This window comes from Chiloscyllium punctatum, chromosome 35, assembly GCF_047496795.1.
Source record: "Chiloscyllium punctatum isolate Juve2018m chromosome 35, sChiPun1.3, whole genome shotgun sequence".
Taxonomy (NCBI): domain Eukaryota; kingdom Metazoa; phylum Chordata; class Chondrichthyes; order Orectolobiformes; family Hemiscylliidae; genus Chiloscyllium; species Chiloscyllium punctatum.
Window position 1 is genome coordinate 10547658 of NC_092773.1, and position 27114 is coordinate 10574771.

At 47.3% G+C, this 27114-nt stretch overlaps 1 protein-coding gene across 2 annotated transcripts in view; it reads left to right on the forward strand.

Moving 5' to 3' along the window:
• The first annotated feature begins 6669 nt into the window (after positions 1 to 6669).
• LOC140459642 (anthrax toxin receptor 1-like) overlaps positions 6670 to 27114 on the forward strand; it is a 149689-nt gene continuing 129244 nt past the window's right edge. Inside the window, exon 1 of one of the 2 annotated variants that reach the window (XM_072553955.1) lies at positions 6670 to 7282. In XM_072553955.1, coding sequence (XP_072410056.1) covers positions 7140 to 7282 — 143 coding nt within the window. In that variant the 5' untranslated portion in view covers positions 6670 to 7139. The remainder of the gene's footprint in view (positions 7283 to 27114) is intronic. The other variant, XM_072553954.1, reaches the window with a different exon arrangement.

Below are 27114 nucleotides of genomic sequence, written 5' to 3' on the forward strand. Positions count from 1 at the left end.
TGGGAAAAGCCATATGGAAAACAGAAAGTTTAAACTCACCCTTTCACAATGAGATGACCAGGAGGTATCATACAGACACATGGAAAAATCACTGAAGTTCGAAATCACGCTCATCTCGGCTATTTCTATTGTTGCAACTTTCAAGAAAACCCTGAGGTTTCACAAGCTGCTTCGTTTACTGGCTTTCCAAATGGGCAGTTCACCACCTATACTCTTTTTAAAAAGAAAAAAAAGAGTTTTTGGGTTTTTTTTTTGACGAAATTACAAAGCTAATACAAAATAGTGTAACCACTTTACAATACAATAGCAACAACATTTACTCTGGGTCTTGACATCTCCTCTGTCTGAAACAAAAACCCTCTTCAAGGGCAGCGTGGTCACAAAATGGTGGGTGTGGTTACAGGTGCCATCTAAGTCCATGAATAGGAAAGGCTTGGAAGGATATGGACCAAACACAGGCAGGTGGCATGAGTCTAGTTTGGGAACTTGGTCAGCATGGACTACTCAGTTTCTGTACTGGATGACTCTATGATCGGTTGAAAAGGAAGCCTCAAATCCCTTTCCAAAAATAAATATTTCCAACCAGAAACTCCTTGAGGAGTCTTGCTTCACTGAAGGGCTGCAGTATAGATGTCGGAGAGCTGAAGCAGTTTCTGAGGTAAAGTAGGGGTCAGTGAGTGATACATTACAACGCACCACATCTGACACACACAGTTCTGTTTCACTCCCATTCACACTGAGAACCAGCCTAGGGGCAGGCTGATGGTGTAGGGAGCGTGCCCAGGACCGTTATCCCAATCCAAGATGGCAGGAAAGGTTTCCTCACTGTCACCTCGGACAATACCCAAGTTTGGGCTGACAAGTGGCAAGTATTAATCCTGAACCCTGGAGTTTGCCAAGGCTGCATACTCAGTCTCTCCCCTTTTCCACTGCTGAGTCTGCTGTTCTGAATTGTCCCCAGCTTTCTCCTGAAGGAACTAGGAGTGGCTCTGTAACCACCATTCAAAGTGGAAGGGAAAGTCTCTCACTCTTACCTCTCCTATATCTTCTCTCTTGCCACTCTGCAATGCTGTACTGGTCACCCTGCCACACCAAGGATATTACTAAATTGGACTGAGTGCAGGAAAGATTCACACGGATGTTACCAGGAGTGCAGGGTTTGGGATGGAAGGAGAGACTGGCACTTTTTTTCACTGGAGCATAAGGGGTTGAGGGGGAACCTTATAGACGTCTATAAGATCAAGAGGCTGAATACCAGGGTAGGGGAGGTCAAAACTAGAGGGCATTATTTTAAGATGAGAAGAGAAAGATTTTAAAAGGGATTCGGGACAACTTTTTCACACAGAAAGGTGGTTCATGTGTGGAATGAACTGCCAGAGCAGGTACAGTTTGAAAATTGGAAAGACATTTGGATGGGTAAACGTAGAAGAAACGTTGAGGGGATTATGGGCTGAATGCAGGTAAATGGGACTAGTTTAGTTTAGCAAAGTTGGACCAAAAGGGTCTGTTTCTGTGCTGTAGGAAACTATGACTCTATTATTGCTGGAATGTTGTCAAGGCCCATAGCCTTTGCAGTATCCACTGCCTTCAGCTCTTTCTAAATTTTACATGGAGTTTTGTGAATCGGCCGAAGACTGGTATCTGTGATGCTGGGGACCACTGGGGGAGGTCGAGATGGATCATCCATTTGGCACCTTTGGCTGAAGAATCCTGCAAAAGCTCAGCCTTACCTTCTCTGCTGATATGCTGCGCTCTCCCATCATTGAGGTTGGGGATATTTTTGGAGCTTCTTCCTCCAGGTGTGTTGTTTAATTGTCCACCTCAATCATGACTGGATATGGCAGGACTGCAGAGTCTATGTCTGATCAGTTGGTTGTGGGATCGCTGAGCATTGTGTGAAGGTGCTGGCCCTTTAACAAGGATATGTTTCCCTAATTGTTTCCCAAGAGGGGTGGTATAGGCAAAGGTGTCGATATGTCTGGACACGGCCAATCGAAAACAATGGAAGGGGAGTGGCCAGTCCTCCCATTTCAGGAATTGTTTTCTGGTTTGGTTCAGTTTTAGCAAGCAGGTAAAAAACTGCTGGGGACCGAGAGAAGCAGCTCCAGTGAAAAGAGGTTGGATGCTTCAATAGATGTTTCACACCTGAACTCTCTCTCCTGCCTGTGAGAACCTGTGGTTGAATTTGCCATTTGTCAAGGGGTGTATTTATGGGATGTTGCAGGAATTGGAACAACTCCTTAATTAAATTGCAGTACAGAGTCAGTTGGATTATCAAATAAGTTGTTATTCTAAATTCTATTTTCTTTTGTTCCTGTTTCATTGGTAGTGTGTAAATGAATTCTGTTTTGTGTAAAGGTGGGTGGTTTGACCAGCTGCACCACACCTGGAATATCCACTTTACACCCACCAAAAAGAAATTATAAAGTTAGGGTCCGGCCTACCACTTTAAAATGTTTTGAAGAGGGTTCTGGCCAGGTCCATAACATTTGTCTATCATTTGCTGTTTATGCTATTTGGCACAAAAATAGTCCTGTTTGGTTGTTTCACCAGGCTGTGACCTCATCTTCAGTTATGCCTGGTCCTGCTCTTCACAGGTCCTCCTGTCCTCTTCACTGAGCCAGGGTTTATCCTCTGGCTTGATGGGGGGTCATGGTTGAGTTGGGGATATGCCAGGCCATGAGGTTGCAGATTGAATGACTATGGGTGGCCCACAGTACCTCATGAATGCCCAGTCTTCAGTTGCTGGATCTATTTGAAGTCTATCCCATTTAGCACTGTGATTGTGCCACATAACACGATGGACGGTATTCTCATTGTGAAGATGGGACCTTGTCTCCACAAGGACTGTGTGGTGACCATTGTTATCGATACCATCATGCAGCCGGCAGATTGGGAAGGATGAGTTTGGGTCTGTTTTTCCCTCTTGTTGTTTCCCTCACCAGCTGCTGTAGACCCAGTCTAGCAGCTCAGTCAGTATTACTGCTGCTGAGCCACTCTCGGTGATGGATGTGGAAATCCATCATTCTGTATCTGTGCCATCCTTACTGCTTCCTCCAAGTGTTGTTCAACATGGAAGAATACCCATTCATTAGCTGAGGGAGGGACCGTACCTGGGAATCAGCAGGAGCTCTCTTTGCTCATGTTTTTCCTGGAGCTGTGAGACTTCATGGGGTCCGGAGTCAATGTTGAGGCCTCCCAGGGCAACTCCTTCCCGACTCTATCCCCCTGCCGGTGGGACAGGACATATCCAGGGATGGTGATTGTGGGGTCTGGGACATGATCTGTAAGGTATGGCCAAGTCAGGTCTGTAAGACAGCTCTCCCAACTTTAGCACAAGACCCCAGATGTTGGTGAGGGGGACCGTGCAGGGTCAACAGGGATGTTTCTGCCATTGTCTTTCCTGGTGCCTAGGTCGTTGCTGGATGGTCTGGCGGTTTCCTTTCTTTGTTGAGACTTGGTAGCGATTAGTTCAACTGAATGGTTTGGTAGACCATTTCAGAGGGCAGGTGATAGTAACCCACATTGCTATGGGTCTGGAGTCACATGTAGGCCAGAATGGGCAAGGGCAGATGATTTCCTTCCCGAAAGGACAACAGTGAACGTCTAGGATGAACACAAGAAGGATCCTGAATGTACCTTTGTGTGTTCAGTATTACACCCAAGAATTACTTGGAGTTCAGTCCATGGAATGCACCCGTGATGTTGAACACATGTATCATTTCCCGATGATCCAGGATGGACTGGTTTGTAATGCCTGACTGGTAAGTCCCTGCCCATCCTCCAGAGGATTTACCAATGACACTGAGGCATTGCCAGGTGTAGAGATCGAGCACTCAGGGTTATTTGGTGGTGAGGGATTTCTAACCACCTTAGATTGCAGTTCACAAAAGGTCTCAGTAACAAGAATGAGTTCTTGATTGCTTGATAGACCGATTTGGACATAGTCCTTCTCACATACAAAGGTTAGTGTCACCTCACTGTGGTCCATTGTTGCTGAAGATGGATTCAGGTTAAAAAGCAGACCCCCCATGTGGAGTGAGTGTGTGTGACAGCCCCACAGGTGATAAAGACCCAGACATGGAAGATCCACAGATTGCTGATGGGGTGTCCCAGGTGTTGCAACATCACTGGCCATATGACACGTCCTGCCTCTGCCTCTGACTTAGACATCAGCTGATGGAAAATCTCAATGCGGTGCTGCTCCACTGAACTTTCCTCAGGACCATCCCCCTGTCAGAATGAGATGGAAAACCCAACATCCTCCAACGCTGAGTAACACAGGCACATCATAGAACTGTTACTGTGCTCAAGGAGCCTATTCAGCCCATCATTCTGACACCTGGTGGAAATCTGTATCACATTTCCCTGCACACTATTTCTATCGGTACAATAGCATGGCTTTAAGAGCTAAATTTTGTCCTTTTTTTTGAATGTGAAGAAAGGTTAAGACAGAGGTGATGAGCAGTCGACTCCAAAGCCAATTATGCAAAACAGTTTGTGAGACGTTGGGGTTTTATTTTGATAAAGTTGGTACAATAGAAGCAGCTGGAATGGGTGGGATCAAGCTCCCACAGAACCAGGATTTCTGCAGTTGCTGGTGTCTTGAAGCCAGATGTGGAAGCTTTTAATCCTCTCACTGTTACAGCTAAAAGCTGGGGTTCCCTTCCCGCTGCGAGAATTGCATGTGAGACAGTCTGTTTTACTGAATTTGTCTTTGCCAAGAGTGTGTTTATGGGATGTTACCATATTGGAACAGTTAATTTGGAATAGTGAATATGTTATTTTGTTAAGTATTTTAATAGAGTTCCAGTTAAGTATTCTTTTCTTCTATTTTGAATTTGATCAATATTTTCACTGTGGTGAAAAACATAAAGTGTTTTCAGCTTAAAGTTGGGTAGTTTGATGAATTGATTTATACCTGGAAAGCAAACCTTTAAAAGAAGAAAAGGTCAGGGTCTTAGCTATTTTCTTCATCTATTTTGAGGGGGTTTGGTATGGTCTGTAACACTATCTAAAAAATCATCCAGTGCCACGATTGCAGCTGCACTGAGCACATTTCCAGGTAGTGTGTTCCAGATCTGAAGTACTCACTGAGTGAAGATATTTTTTTCTCTCATACCAGTCCTGCACATCACTTTGATAGTGGGGCAACTGAAAGAGTGTTTCCCTGAAGGCATACTAATCCTGGAGTGTGCAGAACTAACGATGGATACCACAACAATAGACAATAGACAATAGATGCAGGAGTAGGCCATTCTGCCCTTCGAGCCTGCACCGCCATTCAATATGATCATGGCTGATCATTCCTAATCAGTATCCTGTTCCAGCCTTATCTCCATACCCCTTGACTCCACTATCTTTAAGAGCTCTATCCAATTCTTTCTTAAAAGAATCCAGAGACTGGGCCTCCACTGCCCTCTGGGGCAGAGCATTCCACACAGCCACCACTCTCTGGGTGAAGTAGTTTCTCCTCATCTCTGTCCTAAATGGTCTACCCCGTATTTTTAAGTTGTGTCCTCTGGTTCGGCACTCCCCCATCAACGGAAATATGTTCCCTCCTGCCAGAGTGTCCAGTCCTTTCATAATCCTATACGTTTCAATCAGATCCCCTCTCAGTCTTCTAAACTCAAGGGTATACAAGCCCAGTCGCTTCAGTCTTTCCGTGTAAGGCAATCCTGCCATTCCAGGAATTGACCTCGTGAACCTACGCTGCACTCCCTCAATAGCCAGAATGTCTTTCCTCAAATTTGGAGACCAGAACTGTACACAGTACAACATGTTGACATTGGTAGCACTGGGCTACCCATTTCGACCAGAGACTGCTGGAGACAAACATTGCACCTTCCCATTCTGGACCATGGTGACCTTCAGCAGCTGGTGATATGGCCCTTGCCACCCTGCTTCTAACCCAAACTGACAGATGTGCCCATACCACACCCACCTCACCCAAACCCTGACTATGTTCTGGATCCCCTGGCTCAGGGAGTGCCGACAGTCAGTAAGTCAGGAATTAGCTCCAGATTGAAAATCTAACCCCAAGTGCTGGATGGGGACTTCCCCAATCCATCCATGAACACAGAGAAATCACATTAAAGACTTTGGGGGTGGGGGGAAAGAGAGGGAGCTGGGGGGAAGGAGGGGAAGACAACAAGTCCATGCCAGATGAAGTCCTCTGGGCTCGGTATGTCATTGGAGATTGTTCAAGTTGGTGGTGGGGCAGGTGGGTGTGGGAGGGTGGTTTAAGGTGTAGCCATGAGGGCCTCCAAGCACCAGATGCTATCAGAGGGGTCACACACTTTATTGGGGAACAGGTGAGGATGTTTGTGGGAATGAAGTGGTCGTGTCCCCCCCCAACCCCAAAACTCTGGTCACTGTGGGTGAGCAGTGAATGTGGAGTTAATGCCAGGGAGCCAAGCATTCAGGCTTGCAGCTCACCAGATGACTTGATGGTGTGTGGTTGGGCCCCCCAGCTGGGAGGGGGAGAGGAGAGGGGGAAGGGAGGGAGGATTGAGGATGTCGAAGGGAGGCAGCGTGTGTGAGGCAGAGACAGGAGTCCTCAAGTGAGGTGAAGCCTCGGGAGGGTGGATACAGAGAGAGGGGGGGGGGGGAAATAGGCGGGATTGGTATCTCCTGTTGAAAGCCCTGGCCCTTTTCTCAGCCACTTGGTGGCGGTGGGAAGGAGGAGCGGAGGAACTGAAACTTTGTTGGAGTTTGCTGGGAATCAGTGCGGTTTCTCTCTGGCTCCAGTCGGAGTGACTAAGGCATCAGGAGATTTCATTTGTCTCTGTGTTGTGTGGTACCTCCCTCCCCCCTCCTCCCTGTCCCCTCCACCCCCTTCCTTTGTCTGTCTGTGTGTGTGTGTGTGGGGGGGTGCTTTGTACAGGGACAGGAGCTGGATTTGGATTGGAATTCGGGAAAAGGGAACCTGGAAGGACTCGGTGCTGGGATCATTCAGGAGATAGTGGAGGAGAAAGAGAGAGAGAGACAGAGACAGAGAGGCGGGGGGCTGTTACTGACAGGTTTTGGGGGTTTTGCTGTCTGTGTGTGAGTGGGGCTCTCTCTCTCTCTCCCTGTGTGTACCCCAGCGCCTCCCTCCCTCCTTCCTCCCCCCCACTACCCCCGGGCTGTGAGCGGCGATGGGACATCACCAACAGCGGGCGATGCTCCTGCGGTACCTGGCCGCCCTGACCTTCCTCTGTCTGGGAGCCCGGAGCAGTGAGCCGGCCGGGGACAGCCCTGCGTGCTACGGCGGCTTCGACCTCTACTTCGTGTTGGACAAGTGAGTAGCAGAGCCCCCACCCCCCCGGGGCTGGGAGTTGGGGGGGGGGGGGGGATGCTATAGGGACCGACCCTCTGGGACACTGTCTGAACATAGCAGCAACTTGGGGCACGGTTGGAATAGCAGATTGACATTAGCTTTCTAACTCTCTCTCTCTCTCATACACACACATTGTCTCTCACTCTCTCTCTCTATCTCTTGCCCTCTGTCTGTCTCTCTCATTCTCTCACTCTCTGTCCTGGTCTCTCATTCCCTCTCTATGTCAGTCTATGTCTGTGTTTCTCTCTCTCTCTCGCTGTCTCTCATTTGGTCTCGGTCTCTGTCTGTGTGTGTGTGTCTCTCTCTCTTTTCAGTGATCTTGGTTCAGGGACTTTGAGCCAATTCACTTTGGCAGGCATTAACTCCATGCCCAAAAGACTCCAGATGTGGATACTCTCTCCTCTCTTTTTCTTTCTCTCTCTCTCTTTGTATTCAGCTAACAAAAACAAAACACTCTCAGCGTAACCCTCTGCTTGTCACATGAGTCCTCTCCTCCTCCTGTTCCACGGCCCCCTTCCTATCCATGCGAACAGATGAACGAGATCCCCCAAACCGTTGGTCTCCAGGCAGCTAAAGCTCAAACTAGAATCCAGCTGAGTGAGAGCAAGAGACAGCAGCCCCACTCTGTCCCCATTTCCCACTTCCCCAGCCCATATCAGATACCTACTGACAGATTTATAGTGCAGGATGTGGGGTGATCAACACAACTTTCTGTCACCACAACTTTCAGTGGAAAATGGCCAGTTTCCACAGGATCGTCTCTCCGTTATGTGTGGATTTTTAGAATTTTGCATCCTTAATTCTTTTTTTTAACCCTGTGTAGAGTGAGCTTTGCTCTCAGTCTGTGTGTTTGAAGACCATGTGTTATCTCTGAGGCAACATCCATCTCATAATTCATATTTTTTTTAAAAAAACATTGCTTCTTCAAATTTTCTCCTTTGGACATCTGTTCGCCACATTAGATCAGTTCTGTTGTGCTCTGTGTCTGAAACAAACGTGTTGTCAGTTCATGTTTTCAGCTGTTGAAAACTGTCCAAAAGTTATGATCTTTCACCTCCTTGTCCTAGTTTTAACTCTGACCGTGCTCCCCAGAGAAACAAAGTCTTGGAAGAGCCAAAAAAGAACAAAACTTGGGATTAAAAAGCACTCCAGATTGGGAGCCAGTCCGAGCTGCATTGTTGGTGAAGACAGCGAGTTTAATTCTGGTTTAACATCCCCAGCTGGAGCAAGAGGGAAAGGGACCATGGTTCCATTGAGAGACAGAGGAAGGGCAATAAACAGAGGACTGGTTGTTGGATTTAACTTAAGGGTCACCCAAGCTCTAGATAACTTAACCCAAAGTGGGAATTGAACCCACACCATTAACACCAAACCTGTGTGATAAACCAGCCATCCAACCAGCTGAGCTAAACAACTTGATACCAGTCAACTCAGAGCAGAATGTTTGATCTGGCACCTCATACCCTTGAATCTCTCTGGTTTTAACCCTGCGTTGACCCACAATGTGAACCCAAGAATGATGATAGATTCAAAGGCACAGCAGGAGGCCTTTCGGGCCCATAATGTTCATGCTGGTTTGCTGAAAGAGCTGTCCAGTTATACAATCCCTACGGTGTGAAAGCAGGCCATTCAGCCCATTAAGTCTACACTGACCCTCCCTGTACTATGGTAGTGCCCCTGCCTGGATGCTCGGTGGCCCGAGCACCTGCTACACAGGTGTACCATGACATATCTGACCAGGTTGACCAGAAAGGACATGGAAGGAAGAGGGCCCCTTTCCCTTTGAAAAGATGCCTCCTCAGCTCAAACAGCTATTTCACCGTTTGCCAAGTGAGATGAGGCTGCTGGCTGCAATAGGTACCCGTTGGGATTTCTGAAGAGAGAGAGAGAGAGAGAGGGTGGTGGCTCTCAAAGTTACACTTAACAAGGGAACTGGTCCTCATGTCCCCATCTCTAGCTATGCCAGTGTCTTCAGTGGGTTCTCATGGGACAGGTCAAACGCACCCTGAGAGACCACAAAACCTACTCTCAGTGCCACTTACTTCAGTGCACTCCCTGATCCCTTCTCACTCCCCACACCTTTGTGTCTCATCAGGAATTCTGGGCTCCACCATGCTCAGCTACAGAACCTTTCCCAGATTTTGGCATTGAGGTGCGACCCTGTCCTCAGTGCTTGGGCAAGGTGGGGTGGACAGCACAATGTTGACATGGCTGGCAAGTTCCTGATTTCACCACATGCCACTGGTACCAGAACACAACACAGTCTGTATCACACACTGGGCACCACCAGTCACGGTGCAGAATTTCCTTTGAATGGAATGAGCTTGATTGTATTCATTTGTGTACAAGTGACAGTGAAAAAAGTTGTGCATTCACCACTTCTGGCACTTCCTTAGATACAAAGGGACCTAGGTACCAATTCTTAAGAACAAATTCTTTGGGAAAAAACAAAAAAGCTAAAGAAATACGAAGTCCAGCTTTGCAGATGAGTTGAGGAATAGGTTGGAATTCTTGTCCAGTGGGGTTGAATTTGGGTCTGTGTTACAAACTGTGATAATAAGAGTGTCTGAATCCAATCAGTTGCACTGACTTTGCTCTCCTTTTGTTTGGATACTTTGTGGTCTCATTTTATTGGCTTGGTAAATTGGTTTTATTGGCATGGGTTTATACATGACAGATGTTCACTGGTCTGCGATGGTCTCTGCTTGCAACAGTGCACAGTCTAACTGAGGTCAAGGAAGAGGTTGTGCCAAAACTGATCTTACATCCCTCAAACCTTCCTTTTCAAACCCAGCCATAACCCTGGCTTATCCTACCCCACTTTGTGATCTCTTCATGACAAATGTTCCCACATCATTGATCGCTTCCTCCAACATGGCTTTCACATTCACCTACCCTGTTCTGTCCTCTACAATATGCTATCCTGAAACTACCCAGCTCATCAACTCTTTTCTGTGCTTTTAAAAACATGGTCAGAATCTCTTGCCCACACCTCCTTCTCCTTTACTTTACAATGGTGACCTTTCATCCAGTTACAAATGCTCAATGACCAAGTAATACTCACTGAAACACAAAATACTATCAATTTGTTTGTACAATTCCTTCGGTGGACAGGAAATAAAATTGGCATTAATTCAAAGTGCTGAGAGATTTCGAGGTGTTGGCTGAGTGCTCAGACAGATTCAGAAAACATCCGAAGAGAAACCCACATTGGTTAGGCCACTGTTGGAATGTTTCGTGCAAATCTGGTCTCCTTCCTATCGGAAGGATGTTGTGAAACTTGAAAGGGTTCAGAAAAGATTTACAAGGATGTTGCCAGGGTTGGAGGATTTGAAGTACAGGGAGAGGCTGAACAGGCTGGGGCTGTACTCCCTGGAGCGTCGGAGGCTGAGGGGTGACCTTATAGAGGTTTACAAAATTATGAGGGGCATGGATATGATAAATAGAGGAGGTCTTTTCCCTGGGGTGGGGGAGTCCAGAACTAGAGGGTATAGGTTTAGGGTGAGAGGGGAAAGATATAAAAGAGACCTAAGGGGCAACCTTTTCACTCAGAGGGTGGTATGTGTATGGAATGAGCTGCCAGAGGAAGTGGTGGACAATTGCAACATTTAAAAGGCATTTGGATGGGTATATGAATAGGAAGGGTTTGGAGGGATATGGGCCGGGTGCTGGCAGGTGGGACTAGATTGGGTTGGGATATCTGGTCGGCATGGACAAGTTGGACCGAAGGGTCTGTTTCCGTGATGTACATCTCTATGACACCAGGTTAGAGACCAGAGGCAGCAAGTGATTAGGAAAAGGGGATTGGAGCCCAGGATTAAGATACAAGTGCTCCACCTGTGTGCGAGGGTTCTTTTCGGAGAGAAGCTGAAACAAGATGAACTGTTCTTACCTTATCTCAGCAAGGAGGCAGTGACTTTGGAGACAGTGTCACAAAAGGTGCACCAGATTCATTCCTGGAACCAGACAATTGACCCACGACAAGGGGTGGGGTGGGGGTGGGCAGTGGGGGTTGGTGTTGTACAGAGTGGGGCGAGACTGTCCACAGCTTTGGAAGTAAGAATTTGTTTCAGTGAAAACTGAGGATGCTGGACAGGATAGAATGCAAGAGATTTGTTTCCCCTGATTGGACAGCCTGGAACAAGGGGTGCCTTTGTTGGAGTTTCAGGGGTTCATCATTTAACGCTGAGATGAGGAGACCTCTCTTTACTCTTCCAATCTCTCCCCAAAGGAAACTGTGACAGCTCAGTCATTGTGTGTACCCAGGACTGAGGTGGACTTATCTTTGAATGTTCCACAAATGAAAGGATATTTGAGTGGGGGCATCGATGGGACACACAGAGTTGAGATCAAAGGTCAGCCAAGACCTTGAAGAGATGGAGAAAACGCAGGAGCTCATGAGGTTGACAACTGTCCCTCTGACATACATTGCTTCACAACTTGGGGGGGGGGGGGGGGCTCCTTCTCAGTTAGGAGACAGAGTCAGATGACATGGAAACAGACCCTTCGGCCCAACTAGTCCGTGCTGACCATCATCCCAAACTAAACTGGTCCCACCAGCCTGCTCCTGGCCCATATCCCTCTGATGCTTTCCTATTCATGGACTTATCCAAATATCTTTTTGACAATTGTACCCACATCCACCACATCCTCAGGAAGTTCATTCCATGCATAAATGACCCTGTGTATAAAACATTTGCCATCATGCCTTTTTCATCTCTCTCCTCTCACCGTAAACATGTGCCCCCAATCTTGAAATTCCCCTTCCTAGGGGAAAGATAACAGCCATTAACTATCTACATCCCTCATTATTTTATAAACCCTCTCTACCTATGTTCCAATGAAAAGTGTCCCAGGCTTCCTTTATAACTGACATCTCCCATATTCGGCATCATTTTCACTCTCACTGAGTATTCCTGTATGGGTTCATCCATTTTCTGCTCGCCTTCAGGGCAAATCTCAAGGTGTTTCTGAGTCATGTCATGACAGTAACTGTGCACCTCTGCCTTCAGCAGCCTGAACTCTGACCCTCCAGCACACAGTCTGTCTCTTTCACACATTCCCTGTAGCGTATTTCAGGAGGTGCATCAGAAAAACCATTAAACTCTTTCTTTAGTTGTTCTGGTGAACTCAGATGGGTTAAAATGTCAGCCTCTGGCCATGTTCCCTTTCCAAAATGACTAGTTTTCAACTCTCAACCTGTCTGCACTTGACCACACAAGAACAGAGTCACTGGCTGGGCTTGAGATAGTTATGACTGTGAAACCACTCAGAGAGGAGCCATTTCTGCTAATTACTGCTATGGGTTGTGGCTATCAGATAGCTACCACTTTATGAAGTGAAGGTTTGCAATCACAGTATTTTCACTGATGGAAAGGTGGAGCCCTGAGGATCCTGATTCTAGATTTAAGAACCAAGCTTTGACCACAACAACAGTTAGTCCTCTCTTCGGAGACCCTTCTGTTTGAAGCTCATGGGAATCTCTACCCTAACTCTCCCCTCCCTATCTAAAAGGTTACTTTGCAAACACTTCTTCACAAATCCAAAGTTCTGTTTGTCCCACTCTCTTCTGAGGTTCCTCCAGCTCCCCTATGCTTTTTGCAAATGTTTCTGACAACCTCTCTCTGCAGCCAGACTTTTGCTGATTTGCCTGTAGGTTCTTGTGTCTGTGGGTCACCTCACATCTCCCTGTTCAGGTCCATTGGTGACACACCTCACACAGTTTTCTGAAGGTGGGACATCACCAATATTTGGTCAGAAATACTGCGTACGACCTTTCCACCTGGATTTCGGTCACTTTGGTTTCTCCCACCCACCAATGATGCAGTTCCCTTGCTCAGTGTGGTTGTAAAAAGCAGGCACTTACAAAATGAAAAAGAAGGAAGATGAGGAAGTTGCTGTTCTTTTCTTCCCCTGGTCTGATGTTCGTGTGTGGAATTACAACACTGCAATCTCATTATTTCAACCGAGGGATCAGTGCAAAACTTGATATTGCTGGGAAAGTGACTAAGAGCTTTAACAGCCTGCACTCCTCAGGTCTTTAATGGCATGTGCTTTCTGGTGAAAGTGCACTGGTGTGCTGCATTAGTCAGGCTGTGTAGAATGTTCACGGTGCTTCATCAGATTTTACGGGAGGGAGGTGAAAGGCTGTTGACTGCCTTTGCAGTGATACAGTCTCTGCTCTCTCTGCTGGGTAAGGTGACTGGGCTCAAAGGTAGACTCCCCACCCCTCCATCCCCTTCCCCATGGAGGCCACTGTTTGAAGGATGGATGGAGAGGCAGTGAAATGTCCCTCCTTGTGACACAAGCTCATGGTCAGAGTGTGTCATCTGGACTGTCCGGGTCACACAGGACTGGGACCCAAGGGAGGAAGGTTCAAATGGAGTCTCCTGACAGGAGTTAGCCAATTGGCATGATTGTGGGTTTCAGTTCCCATCTGGTAAATACTCCCACCACCTGGTTACTATATGAACCTAGCCTTCCCAAACTGTCACTGTGAACTGCCTTTGACTTTGTGCTCCCATTCTCAACACTGTGGATTCAGTTCTGCCTGGTGGGATGAGATGATATACAAATGTTGGAAGATGGTGAAATGTTCTGCTCTGGTGAAAACTGATTGATGTTGGTCTGAGGAATTGTTGAACACATTGCTTTGAGATTGCAATTCCAAGCCCTACAAATACACAGTCCACAAAGTAAAATGTGGGTAAGTGTGAGGTGATCCACCTTGGCAATACATAAACAGGCAGGCAGATTATTCCCTGAATGGTGATACATTAGGAAAGGGCTGGTGCACAGAAACTTGGGTGCCTCTATGCACCAGTTACTGAAGGTAACCGTGCAGCAGCCAGTGAAGAAGTTAAATGACAAGGTGACCTTCATAGTGAGAGGATTCGAGTACAGGAGCATAGAAGCCTTGCTGCAATTGGACAGGACATGATTGAGACCACAGCTGGAGTGTTGTGTGCAGTTTTGGTCTCCTTACCTGAGGGAGGATGTATGGTGATGTCAGTGAAGGTTTACCAGACTGAGTTCTGGGATGGCAGGAAGGGAGACTGGATCAGTTTGGACCATACTCACTGGTGTTGAGGAGAAATGGGGGTGTGGGGGGTGTCTCATACACAACAACCGATCAAATACTAACGTCCTGTTACAGCATAAACATAGGATGGATGTTCCTGCTGAGCAGGGGGTGGGAGGTCCAGACCCAGGGCTCACAGTCTGAGGATCCAGGGTAGGATTGAGCTGTGGAGAAATGTCTTCACCCAGAGAGTGGGGAGTCTGTGGGATTCACTGTCACTCAAAGAGTTTGAGGCTGAAACATTGAATGTTACCAAGAAGGAGTTAGACCAAGTTCTTGGAGCTAAAGGGTTTGAAGGGTATGGGGAGAAAGTGGGAACGGGAGCCTGAGTTGGATGTATCAGCCACAATCACAGAGAATAGCTGAGCAAGTTCAAATGGCCAAATGGTCAACTCCTGCTCCCATTTTCAGTATTTCTGAATTGAATTGAATTGAATTTATTGTCATGTGTACCGAGGCACAGTGAAAAGTTTTGTCTTGTGAGCAATGCAGGCAGATCACAGAGTTAAGTAGCATAGGTAAGTAAATAATAGGTCAACAGCAGCAAACACAAAAACACAGGTACAGGCAAATGTTAAGAGTTTGTGAGTCCATTCAGCATCCTAACAACAGAAGGATAGAAACTGTTACAAAACCAACTGGTGCTTCTGTACCTTCTCCCCGATGGTAGAGGTTGGAGAAAAACATTGCCAAGGTGGGATAGGATCTTTGAGAATGCTGGCGGCCTTTCCTTGACAGTGAGCCTGGTAGATGGATTCTATAGATGGGAGGTTGGCCTTTGTGATTGTCCGGGTCGAGTTCACCACTCTCTGCAATGGTCTCCAATCTTGAATTGTACAGTTGCCATACCATGTAGTGATACATCCAAACAGAATGCTCTATATGGCGCACCTATAAAAGTTGGCAAGGGTATTCACCGTCATGCCAAATTTCCTCAGCTGCCTGAGGAAAAAGAGACATTGTTGGGCCTTTGTAATCAGTGCATCCACATGAAGAGTCCAAGAAAGCTTGTTATGGATGCTTCCAGGAGCTTGACACTCTCCACTCGTTCCACCTCTGTGCTGTTAATGTGTGGGGGGGCGGGGGGGGGGGGTGGTGGTGGTGATGAGTAACATCCCACCGAATGTCAATAATGAGTTCCTTGGTTTTGCTGGCATTGAGAGTTAGGTTGTTCTCAGAGCACCACTTTTCCAGGTCTTCCATGCCCGAATGGTGAACTTAGGTCCTTAGTTATCCATCAGCTGTGACTCCAGTAGTCACAGAACTGTACGGTTCTGAGTTTCAAAGTTCTCATCCAGGACTTGAGCCCCATTAATCCATGCAGTACGGAGGCAGTGCAATGAAACAGTATGGGATGTTGCAGAATGAAGCTCACTGTTTAACAAAAAGTGTTGAAGGAGTTGAAAGTGACAACAATGTACCTGTGGGCCTGATGTGAGTGGCAGGGAAAACCCCAGAATCTGTTATAAACGGGGCACCTAATGGGCATGGGGAAAAGAGGTGTCTGCTTTTGGACAGAGTTAACGTGAATGAATGAAGGGGAAATCATGTTTGACAGAGTGGACAAGGAGGATCCAGTCATGTATTTGTCTGTTCAGAATGTTTTTGATAGCACTTAACACAGACAGGCAGCAGCAAAGTTTAAGTGTGTGGGATTTTGGAAAAATATACCCCCTGTTGGAGTACGGTAGACAGGCCCCTGGTAGGATATGCTGGCCTTGGAGGGAGTCCAAGCTGCACCTCAGGGAATAAGATTCTACTAGCCCTGAGAAAGTTAAGGGTGATCTGAACAAGCTGTACAGATATTAACAGGACAAGACAGGGGAGAGGAAGATCAACCATTCCCACTGGTCGGAGATTCTAGAACTAGAGGGTATGTTCCTCGGGAGAAAAAGAATCCAATTTCTCAGCAGCCTCGAGATCCTAGTGGCAAGCAGCTGCCACCTCGTCAGCTCTTCTCATTGACTGGTGGGACAGGCTGAAGGGGCTGAATGGTCTCCTTCTGTTCCTGTGTTCCTCAGTGGGCCATGTCTCCACAAGGAGTGTTGGTGTGTGAGTGTGCGACAGTGTGTGTTGACAGGATTGTCCACTTCATGGGAGTTACCTGTGTGGAGACCATCTACAAGATGCATTACGCAGGGAAATGACATCATGCTGATTTTTGGCATTTTCTGTGGGAGTTGACAGTGTGGATGGTTGGGTGGGGAGGAACCTGAGTGGCTCCTTCTTATTTCCCGGTCATGGGGGTCCTGTTGTGAATAAAACATTACTGGCAGTCACGGGGGGTGGGGGTGGGGTGAAGTTTTAACGTCCCTTTTAGGGAAGGAAGTCTGGCCTACACGTGACTCCAGACCACCCCAATGTGGTGGACTCCCACTGCCCTTTGGGACAGAAGGGATGGATCATAAACTCTGACCCGGCCAGTGGGAACAAATTAAACCGAAGGAGAGCAGTCTCCAATCCCAGGCCAGAGGTTTGTCACTGCAGCTGCATCATCGAGGGAGTCCTGCCCCTCTCCGGTTCAGGACGGGTGAGGAAGATCCCACAGCACAATTCGACCAGGAGCAGTGGTCAATATTGATCCCCTGGTCACTGGTCCATATGTGGGTTGTGGGATGTTGCTGTGTAACTTGGTGACACTGGCTGGCTGCCATTTCTGTGATTTTGGCTGGTTTGTAACACAGAGTGATACCAAGAACATGGGTTCCATTCCCGTACTGGCCACGGTTATCTTCCGTGAGCTCAGTGCGGCGCGGTGACTCAGTGGTTAGCACTGCTGCCTCCCAGCGCCAGGGACCAAGGTTTGATTCCAGCCTCAGGTAACTGACTGTGTGGAGTTTGCACATTCTCCCAGTGTTTGTGTGGGCTTCCTCCCACAGTCCAAGGATATGCAGGTTTGGTGAATTGGCCATGCTAAATTACCCACAGTGATGTGTATGTTAGGTGCATTATTCTGGGGTAAATGTAGAGTAGTAGGGGAATGGATCTGGGTGGGATTCTCTTCACAGGTTTAATGGGGACTTACAGTCATAGAGATGTACAGCATGGAAACAGACCGTTCGGTCCAACCCATCCATGCCGACCAGATTTCCCAACCCAAACTAGTTCCATCTGCCAGCACCCGGCCCATATCCCTTCAAACCTTTCCTATTCATATCCCCAACCAAATGCCTCTTAAATGCTGTAATTGTACCAGTCTCCACCACATCCTCTGGCAGCTCATTCCATACACGTACCACCCTGTGTGTGAAAAAGTTGCTCCTTTGGTCTGTTTTATATCTTTTCCCTCTCACCCTAAACTATGCCCTCTAGTTCTGGACTCCCCCACCCCAGGGAAAAGACCTCCTCTACTTATCCTATCCATTCCCCTCATAATTTTGTAAACCTCTATAAGCTCATGCCTCAGCCTCCGATGCTCCAGGGAAAACAGCCCCAGCCTGTTCAGCCTCTCCCTGTAGCTCAAATCCTCCAACCCTGGCAACATCCTTGTGAATCATTTCTGAACCCTTTCAAGTTTCACAACATCTTTCCGATAGGAAGGAGACCAGAACTGCATGTAATATTCCAACTGTGGCTTAACCAATGTTCTGTACAGCCGCAACATGACCTCCCAACTCCTGTACTCAATAAGACTTGTTGGGCCAAAGGGCCTGATTCTCTCCCCTTGCTGGAGTCACAGTGACCCTCAAGTTAAATTCCCTACCACCATCCTCTATCTCTCTCTCCGTGTCTGTGATGAGAGGGTATCGCCATGGCCTAGTCAGATTAAAGCGACTGTATAGGCTCTCAGCTTTAAGATGAAGTCTGTCAGGCAGTCTCCTGTCTCACACAGGATGACGATTAGTGGATGTGGACTTGCAAAGTTAAAGGGAAAACTTGATGGATGAACTAAGAGAGAAGTACACTGTGGAATGACATCAAAGAGACAGGAGAAAATCTGGCAAGCAGGCACAGCTGGTGGTGGGAGCATTCCCGAGGGAAAGCTGAGCTGGCTGTAAATATAGGTCCTCTTTTCAAATCTAGGAAGGGCTGCAACCAGGAGGGGGAATGGATTCTTTCCATTTCACATGAAGAAAATCTCCTGACACACACACCACACACACACACACACACGTGGGAGCAGACTTTGGAGAATGGGGAGGACAACTGATATTTATCTTTGGAAATTTCATCTCATTAGCTCAATGTACCAGTTCACTGTGACTTTCTGTGTACCATGAGTGATATACCCCCCCCCCCCCCCCCCGGAGAAGCCAGTATCACGTTTGCAAGGTCCGCTTTATTTACAGGTGGGCAGTCCTTGACATAGACAGGATGCAGAGCTGGGCTGAGAAATGGCAGATGGAGTTCAACCTGGATAAATGCAAAGTGATGCATTTCGGAAGGTCGAACCCAAATGCTGAATATAGGATTAAAGACAGGATTCTTGGCAGTGTGGAGGAACAGAGGGATCTGGGTGTGCAAGTACATAGATCCCTCAAAGTTGCCATCCAAATGGATAGGGTTGTTAAGAAAGCATATGGTATTTTGGCTTTCATTGACAGGGGGATCGAGTTTAAGAGCCACAAGGTTTTGCTGCAGCTCTACAAGTCCCTGGTGAGACCACGCTTGGAATATTGTGTCCAGTTCTTGTCACCCTACTATAGGAAAGATGCAGAGGCTTTGGAGAGGGTGCAAAGAAGGTTTACCAGGATGCTGCCTTATGAAGAAAGGTTGAATAAGCTCGGACTCTTCTCTCTGGAGAGAATGAGGAAGAGAGAGGAGACCTGATCGAGGTGTACAAAATAATGACAGTCAATAGCCAGAGACTTTTCCCCAGGGCAGGATTGACTGGTACGAGGAGTCATAGTTTGAAGATATTAGGAGGAAGGTATAAAGGAGACGTCAGAGGTAGGTTCTTTACGCAGAGAGTTGTGAATGTATGGAATGTGTTGCCAGGTGTGGTGGTGGAAACAGTCATTGGGGACATTTAAGTGACTGCTGGACATGCACATAGAATTGAGGGGTGTGTAGGTTAAGTTCCTATATTTTACATTAGGATTAAACCTGGGAACAATATCATGGGCCAAAGGGCCTGTTCTGTGCTGTACTTTTCTATGTTCTATGTTCTATGACCTAACTCCCTCAGAGCCAGCTCTCAGAGTGAGCAGAACCCCTGACCCTCTGTTCCTATCTGTCAGCCAGGGCTCCCTGATTGGACCAGGTTAACAGCCCCATGTTGGGGAACTCTGATTCTCTGTGGTCTCACTGGCTGACCCCCATGATAATCCTTCCCAGGAACAGGAACTGGTGCGGTTAAACACTTTCACAAGGCTTGACACGTCAGGGAGCCATGGAGTTACAATGAATTGTAGATGGGAACAGCGTAAGAAATGCTCTCCATTCACCTAAGAGAACACTCGAGAGGCCTAACAGGAGGAGGGGGTGTCTGTCAAACAGGAAACGGTGTTTCCTGTCGCTGGAACCAGGAGACGTCATGAGCCAGAGCTGGTAGAATAGAAGGCAGCTGCAGAGAGGGAAGACAAGCTGGGGAGGGAGGAACCAAAGGACAACAGCTATGATGAAGCACAGGGGAAGGGACATAAAGAGGGAACAAAATAAAATGGTCCAAGGGAAATGGGAGATGTTCACAGAACAGACTGCAGTCAGATGAAAGGCCCTTCAACCCATCTAGTCTGTGCCAACCAGAAACCATCAGCTCAGTATTCGAATCCCATTTTCCTGCACTTGGCCCAATGTCTGAGAGATGGAAAGGTGCAGCCAGAAGAAACAGCAAGACCGGTTCAGAGAGCCGGAAAATGGGAGCGGCGTTCCTGGTCTGAAATCGGGTAAAACCGTGTGGTTCCCGAAGGATGAGGGACCAGCTCCTTCTACTTAGAGTTATGAGAGCAGCGTGGGACAGAGGTGAAGCCCGAATGAAGGAAGCTATCACTGAGGCTGTGGATCTGCCAGAATGGGGCTGGCTGTGTGCTCCATAGGTCGGGCAGTCTATGTGAAGATGGACAGACAGACAGGTACTGAGTTCATGGAGGGAGCCTACAGGAGAACTCTCATTCACCCATCCAGTGGGGGAGGGTGAGGACAGGCAGGAACAGTCCCTCGCTGGGAACCCACTGCACTGGGTATTTGTTCAAAGACAACTGAAGGAAGCAAGTTGTTTGCAGTCCCTCACATCTCTGCGGCTCTGAACTGACCACAATCCACTTCACAAAGTTGTAATCCTGAGAGGGTCTGTACCTTCAAAGCGTGAGTGAAGCTAATTTTCATGTGTGTTCTCAGTGGTCATGTAGAGGATTGAATTCATGCTGTGCAGTGATGCAAGAGGAACAGCTTTAGGCCATTGTGCTCTTGGAGTCTGCTTTACGATTCACTGATCTGATCGAGGCTTAGAGATGGTACAGGGTAACAACCTTAACTATTTATGCTATTCATGCCTCTCATGATTTTGTAAACCTCTATAAGGTCACCCCTCAGCCTCCAACTCTCCAGGGAAAACAGCCCCATTCTCCAACCCTGGCAAAATCCTTGTACATCTTTTCTGAACCCTTTCAAGTTTCACAACATCTTTCTGCTCGGAAGGAGACCAGAATTGGATGCAATATTCCAACAGTGGCCGAACCAATGTCCTGTACAGCCGCAACATGACCTCCCAACTCCTGTACTCAATAGTCTGACCAATAAAGGAAAGCATCCTCTCTTATCTACCTCAACTTCATTTTCCTGCTTTTCCCCCATAACCCTTGATTCTGTCTTGGATTGAAAGATTCCACAGACTCACTCCCTTATGAGAGTAGAAATTCCTCCTCATCTCTGTCTTCAGAGGGAGACCTCTGAGTGTGAGATTCCACGCTCTGACCCCAGACTGTCACAAAAAGGGAAGCAACAGTTCCACATTGAGCCTGCCAAGTCCCATCAGTATCTTGTATGTTGTAGCTGACTTGTGTTTGCTTCCTCTGAAATTCCCTCTGAAAACAGTGCACTCCATTTCTGTTTGGCATTGGGCAGTAGCAGCTGTGTGCGAGTGTGTACACGTGTGTGCGAGTGTGTACACGTGTGTGCGAGTGTGTACACGTGTGTGTACGTGTGTACGTGTGTGTGTACGTGTGTGCGGTCACTATCCATCAACAGAGGCGATGGGAATCTGGCACTCGATCAGGGCAGCAGCAATGTCACTCCTTCCTAGGTTGGTCATCTATCCATCCATCCATCCTTGGGATCTTCCTATTCCACATGTCCGGTTCAGGTCCAGGAATGTGTCTGGCTGACACAGCAATCCTGTACCACTTCTCTTTACCCTGCACACGCGAATGGTGAACTGCCTTTTTGAACCACCATTCCCCACATGGTGTATGGATACCCAGGGCCAGCCTGGCACATGGGCTCAAGCTGATGTTTAAATCATGGGGATCAGTGTGTCATTTCCTGTAGACACAGCGGCCTCCTTCTGCTGTTTGCACTGTCAGAAACACACTTGGCTTTTGACTCAATCCAACCAATTTGTCTTTCTCTCTGATCCAAGCCCCACCTTCTCTCCTTCTTCCCTGGCACCACCTCATACTTGTGTTCTCTGCAGATTATGCTGGGGCCTCTGAATTAGGAACAGGAGTAGACCATACAGCCCATTAATTTTACCCTGCCATTCAAGTGGATTAAAAAAAAAGGAAGTGTTTCGATAATGCCACGCTATAACAGGTATAGCGAGGTGGCTGTTTTTGGCTGGCACAGATTGGATGGGCTGAAAGGCCCGATTCAGTGTTGCAGACCTCAATGGCTGATCATCTTCAATGTCAGAAGGTTCCAGAAACCCTGTCAAGTTCTGGCCTTGAACCCAATCAGTGACTGAGCTTCCACAGCACCTTCTGGGATTGAAAAGCCTGAAGATTTGTAACCCTGTGAATAGAAAAATTCCTTCTCCCCTCAATCCCAAGAGACTTTGCATCTGATCTGGGTTTTACATTCACTTTCCCAGTCAGGGGAAGGGTCTTGTTGGAGACAGAATTCTGAGTGGATGTTACACGTTGGAATTTGAATGAGATCATGCTTCAATACGGTGTGTAACACACACACACACACACACACACACACACACACACACAGCGCTCCATCAATCTCACGTCATCAGACAGTTCCAGGGATTATCTAGGAGAAAGCAAGGACTGCAGATGCTGGAGATCAGAGCTGAAAATGTGTTGCTGGAAAAGCGCAGCAAGTCAGGCAGCATCCAAGGAGCAGGAGAATCGACGTTTCGGGCATGAGCCCTTCTTCAGGAATGAGGAGGGTGTGCCAAGCAGGCTAAGATAAAAGGTAGGGAGGAGGGATTTGGGGGAGGGGCGTTGGAAATGTGATAGGTGGAAGGAGGTTAAGGTGAGGGTGATTTGGGCAGAGGAGATGACCTGGGGGTGTGCAGTGAGAGAGGGACTCACTGAAATCCTTGTAGAGGGAGAAAAAGAGCTTCTTCAAGGAAGGCATCCTTGCAAGAGGATTCACAGTAGGTTAAGATTCATGCCCAAAACGTCGATTCTCCTGCTCCTTGGATGCTGCCTGACCTGCTGTGCTTTTCCAGCAACACATTTTCAGTTCCAGGGATTAGCCTAGTGAACATTTACTACTCTCCTATGTCTGCTACATCCTTCAGAACAGAGACCATACATTCTGCGCATGGACTACATAACTGCATCTTCAGTCTTCCATCTGATTCCCGATGCAAGGAAGGCGGACATTTGAATTTGCTTGTTGTCTAAAATCATACAATCCCTACAGTGTGGAAACAGGCCATTTGGCCCAACACCAACCCTCCGAAGAGGTATCCCATCCAGACCATTCTCCTATTACTCTGCATTTTTCCTGACCAATTCCCCGAATTTGCACACCTTTGGACTGTGGGAGGAAACTATAGCACCCGGAGGAAACCTATGCAGACACAGGGAGGATATGCAAACTCCACGCAGACAGTTACCGGAGACTGGAATCGAACCGAGGTCCCTGGCGCTGTGAGGCAGCAGTGCTAACCACTGAGCCACCGTGCCATCCTCCTTGGGAAAGCTGCACATTCAATGCTGAGGGGCTGCTTCGTCCTCCTTCCAGGTCCAGGTCCCTGCACCAATGGGACTGAGCGGAGGTAACATCTCTCAGCTCAGAGGGCAGTGAGCAGTCAGAATCCTCTGTCCAGAGGGACTGTGGATGTTCCCGAATGAGAGTCCTATTCAACGCTACAGCTGGGTTGGTTAGGGAGGATGATGTGCAGACATATGCTAACAGCTCAGGGTCTGCTGGATTCTGCCCTGCCTTTCATCACTCTGTTGTTATTTGACACATGGAGGGGTGTGTGTGTGTGTGTGTGTGTGTGTGTGTGTGTGTGTGTGTGTGTGTGTGTGTGTGTGTGTGTGTGTGTGTGTGTGTGTGTGTGTGTGTGTGTCAGACTGTGAGAAGGTTAGACACAGGCCAGTGGTTTTCTGGAACCCTTGAGGAGGTGGACATGTTGAATCAATAACCCTGACAACACAGCTAAGGGAACAAGCCATCAGCATCCTATCTGAAGAGACACTTTATAACTTGTGGAAAATGGTGCCAGCTATCTCATTTATACTGGGGCATGGGACAGAACACAGACTGGAGAGCCATCATTATATTGGCACAGAGAGAAAAGCAAGGAGAGGAAATGGTCCTGTTCGCAAAGCGCACCACTTTGACCAAGTCTGAGAGCTACCGTTCATTCAACAAGAAGTAGAGACACAACATTCCTGATAGAAGCAATCTCTGCCAACTAGAAGTACAAGGGCAGCAGATACATGGGAACACCAGCCCCTGCAAGTTCCCCTCCCAGCCCCTCACCATCCTGACTTGGGAATATATCACCGTTCCTTAACTGAAGGGAAATCTTGGAACTCTCTCCTGAAGGACACTGAGGGTGTACCAACAGTACATGGACTGCAGAGGTTCAAGAAGGGAGCTCACCCCCACCTTCTCAAGGGGCAATGAGGGATGGGTCATAAATGCTGGGCATCTACCTCCCATGGAAGAATAAGGAGAGAAGGATATCGAAAGCAAACTGCTCAGTTGCTTCAGTAGTGGCACTGAGGGAATTGTGGATTAGTCAAATGATCAATCACCTCGACAGCTTTTCACAACACTACAATGATGCTACACACTTTCACCTCTCTGGTGCCTGGTGTTTCTCAACAAAGCCAACCCATGGAGGTTCAGAACACCCCCATGGATCCACAGAGGGCAAACTGTCCCTCTTCTCTTGTGCTTTTTATGGACTCTAAAAATGACAGCAGCCTCCAAATCTTCAGCAGCAATCAACAGTGGTGAGTGGAAGGCCTCTTCAGAAATACAAATGGAGAGTGTGTACACTCAGGACATCACTATATGATTGTATTGTCTTTGAACAAGGCTCCCATTAACAACACCATGTCCAGCTGCTGTCATGGCAACTGCCAGAAATATAACCTGCAGTTTCAAGTCCCAAACAACAGCCCCCTTTCTCATCCTAGGTCAAGAAAGAAAGGCCAGATTGTTCCTGAGAGGGGATGTATTGAAGTGGAGCAGAAGATGGTTTCTTTCAGCAGTGCAAAGACAAGTGAAGAATTGATGACTTGAAACAGAGAGAGAAGTAACACTCTGAATCAATGCTTCATTATTGACTGGCAGATTACAGTGTGGAAAACAAGACCCAGAACCATAATTATCCTCACAAACTTTGCAGTAGTTAGCGATCGCATCAGGTCCGGGAGATGCTTTTGCATGATAGGGCTGACATCTGGATGGAACAAGTGAAAGGAAACACTCTTGATGGAAGCCTTTAGGTAGAAGTGGTCACCACAGGGTCAGGTGAGATGTCTTATTTCCCCCTCTGACCTGCCCTCCATCTCTCCATCCCTTTTGGTATCGTTGTACTGCCTGGGATAGGCAGTGTTACTGAATGAGGGGTGGAGGTTAAAAAGGAGGAGTGGAACACAGGTAGTTTCGTGGTGGCAAAATAAATTCAGTGGCACGTAAAAGCATTTCTTTCAAAAGCTCAAAAAAGGAGAGAGAAAAGGAGAGAACATTTGAGTACCTGTGCAGTAATGTGAGACCTACTCTGGATATCTGACTTGGAGCGTTGTACATCCAGTCCTATGTTTATTCATTGTTCCTGCAGGAAGGGTACAATTCCCCGAACTCTCCGACACTGCCTGCATGCTGATGTTGTGGTGGGACCTGTTCCTGGGTACATAGCAGATCAGGCAGCTAAGGGAAGGGGAGGCAATGGCTAGACTATTCCAGTGGAACCTCAGTTCACACTCTGCAGACCTGTGCTTGAAACCCACCGTAGCAGATGGTAGAACTTCAATTCAAATTTTTTTTTAAAAATTGGCTTCAAGAATCTATTGTTGATTGTCAGGAGGGGATAAAAAAAACCCCATCTGGCTCAGTCATGTCCTTCAGGGATGGAAATCTGCCATCCTCAGCTGGTCTGGCTGACATGTGACTCCAGACCCACATCCATACTTCCCTCTGAGAGTGCTCAGCAAGCCATTCAATTCCAGGGCAATAAATGATCGCTATCCAGTAATGTCCACATCTCAGAAGTGAAGAAAAACAGTTGGTCGAGTCAGAGGGGGAATAATTCTGAAAATGAGACCTCTTGTTTAACCTTGTCTTATTCCCTTCCTCCAATGGCATTGGGAATGTTGTTGATAGGCTGTCTACATTCAGAATGTCAACTCCGACTAAAGGCAGTTGAAGCAATGTTGCTGAGCATTGGAACATATTGCTTGCTTAAATGCTCATTACCAATTAAAGGATTGCATTCCAAAGGTGTCATTCCACCTTGTAATGAAGAAGGGGATAGTTGGCTGGTCATTGAGAGATTTCGAACAAGAGAGGTTTGGTGTGGGAAAACCTTGTCACATGAACACAGCATTTCCTGTGTTTTTAGTGCTGTAGACTGCATTTATTATTTGTCCCAGTGGAGATGTCACCAAGATGGATTCAATAAGGATCAAATGTCAGCTAAAATGCTTCCCAGTGAAATACGAATTGCATGATGGGAAGTTTTCCCTTTGTCCTCTCGAGAAACCAGGACAGCATGTCAGAGTAAGGTCAAGGGGCATGTTAAACAGCCACAGAGGCAAAGTGAGGTCATACCATAAGCTGTTTGCATGAAAGATTTTATAAACTCAACACGCAAATCCACCCACTTAAAACTCAGAATCCAGTGAGGTCTGAATTGCACCAGAGGTGACCTTTATAGAATCATACAACATGGAAACACTCTTTGGTCCAACTAGTCCATGTTGACCACATTCCCAAATGATTCCCACCTGCCTGCTCCTGGCCTATATCCCTCCAAACCTTTCCTATTCATGTCCTTATCCCAACGTGTTTTAAATGTTGTAACTGTACCCACATCCAACACTTCCTCAGGAAGCTCATTCCACACACAAACCACTGGATAAAAATAAAACATTGCCCCTCATGTTGTTTTAAAAAAAGTCTCTTTCTCCTTGAAATTCCCCACCTTAGGCAAAGATCGTTGCTCTTTAGCTTATCTATCCCTCTCATGACTTTATAAACCTCTTTGAGGTCACCCCTCAGCCTCTGATGCTCCACTGAAGAAAGTTGCAGCCTATCCCACCTCTCTTTCTATCTCCAACCCTCCATTCCCAGCAACATCACACAACTGTCTCCAATGTAATGATAGCCCTCCTGTAGCAGAGCAAACCAG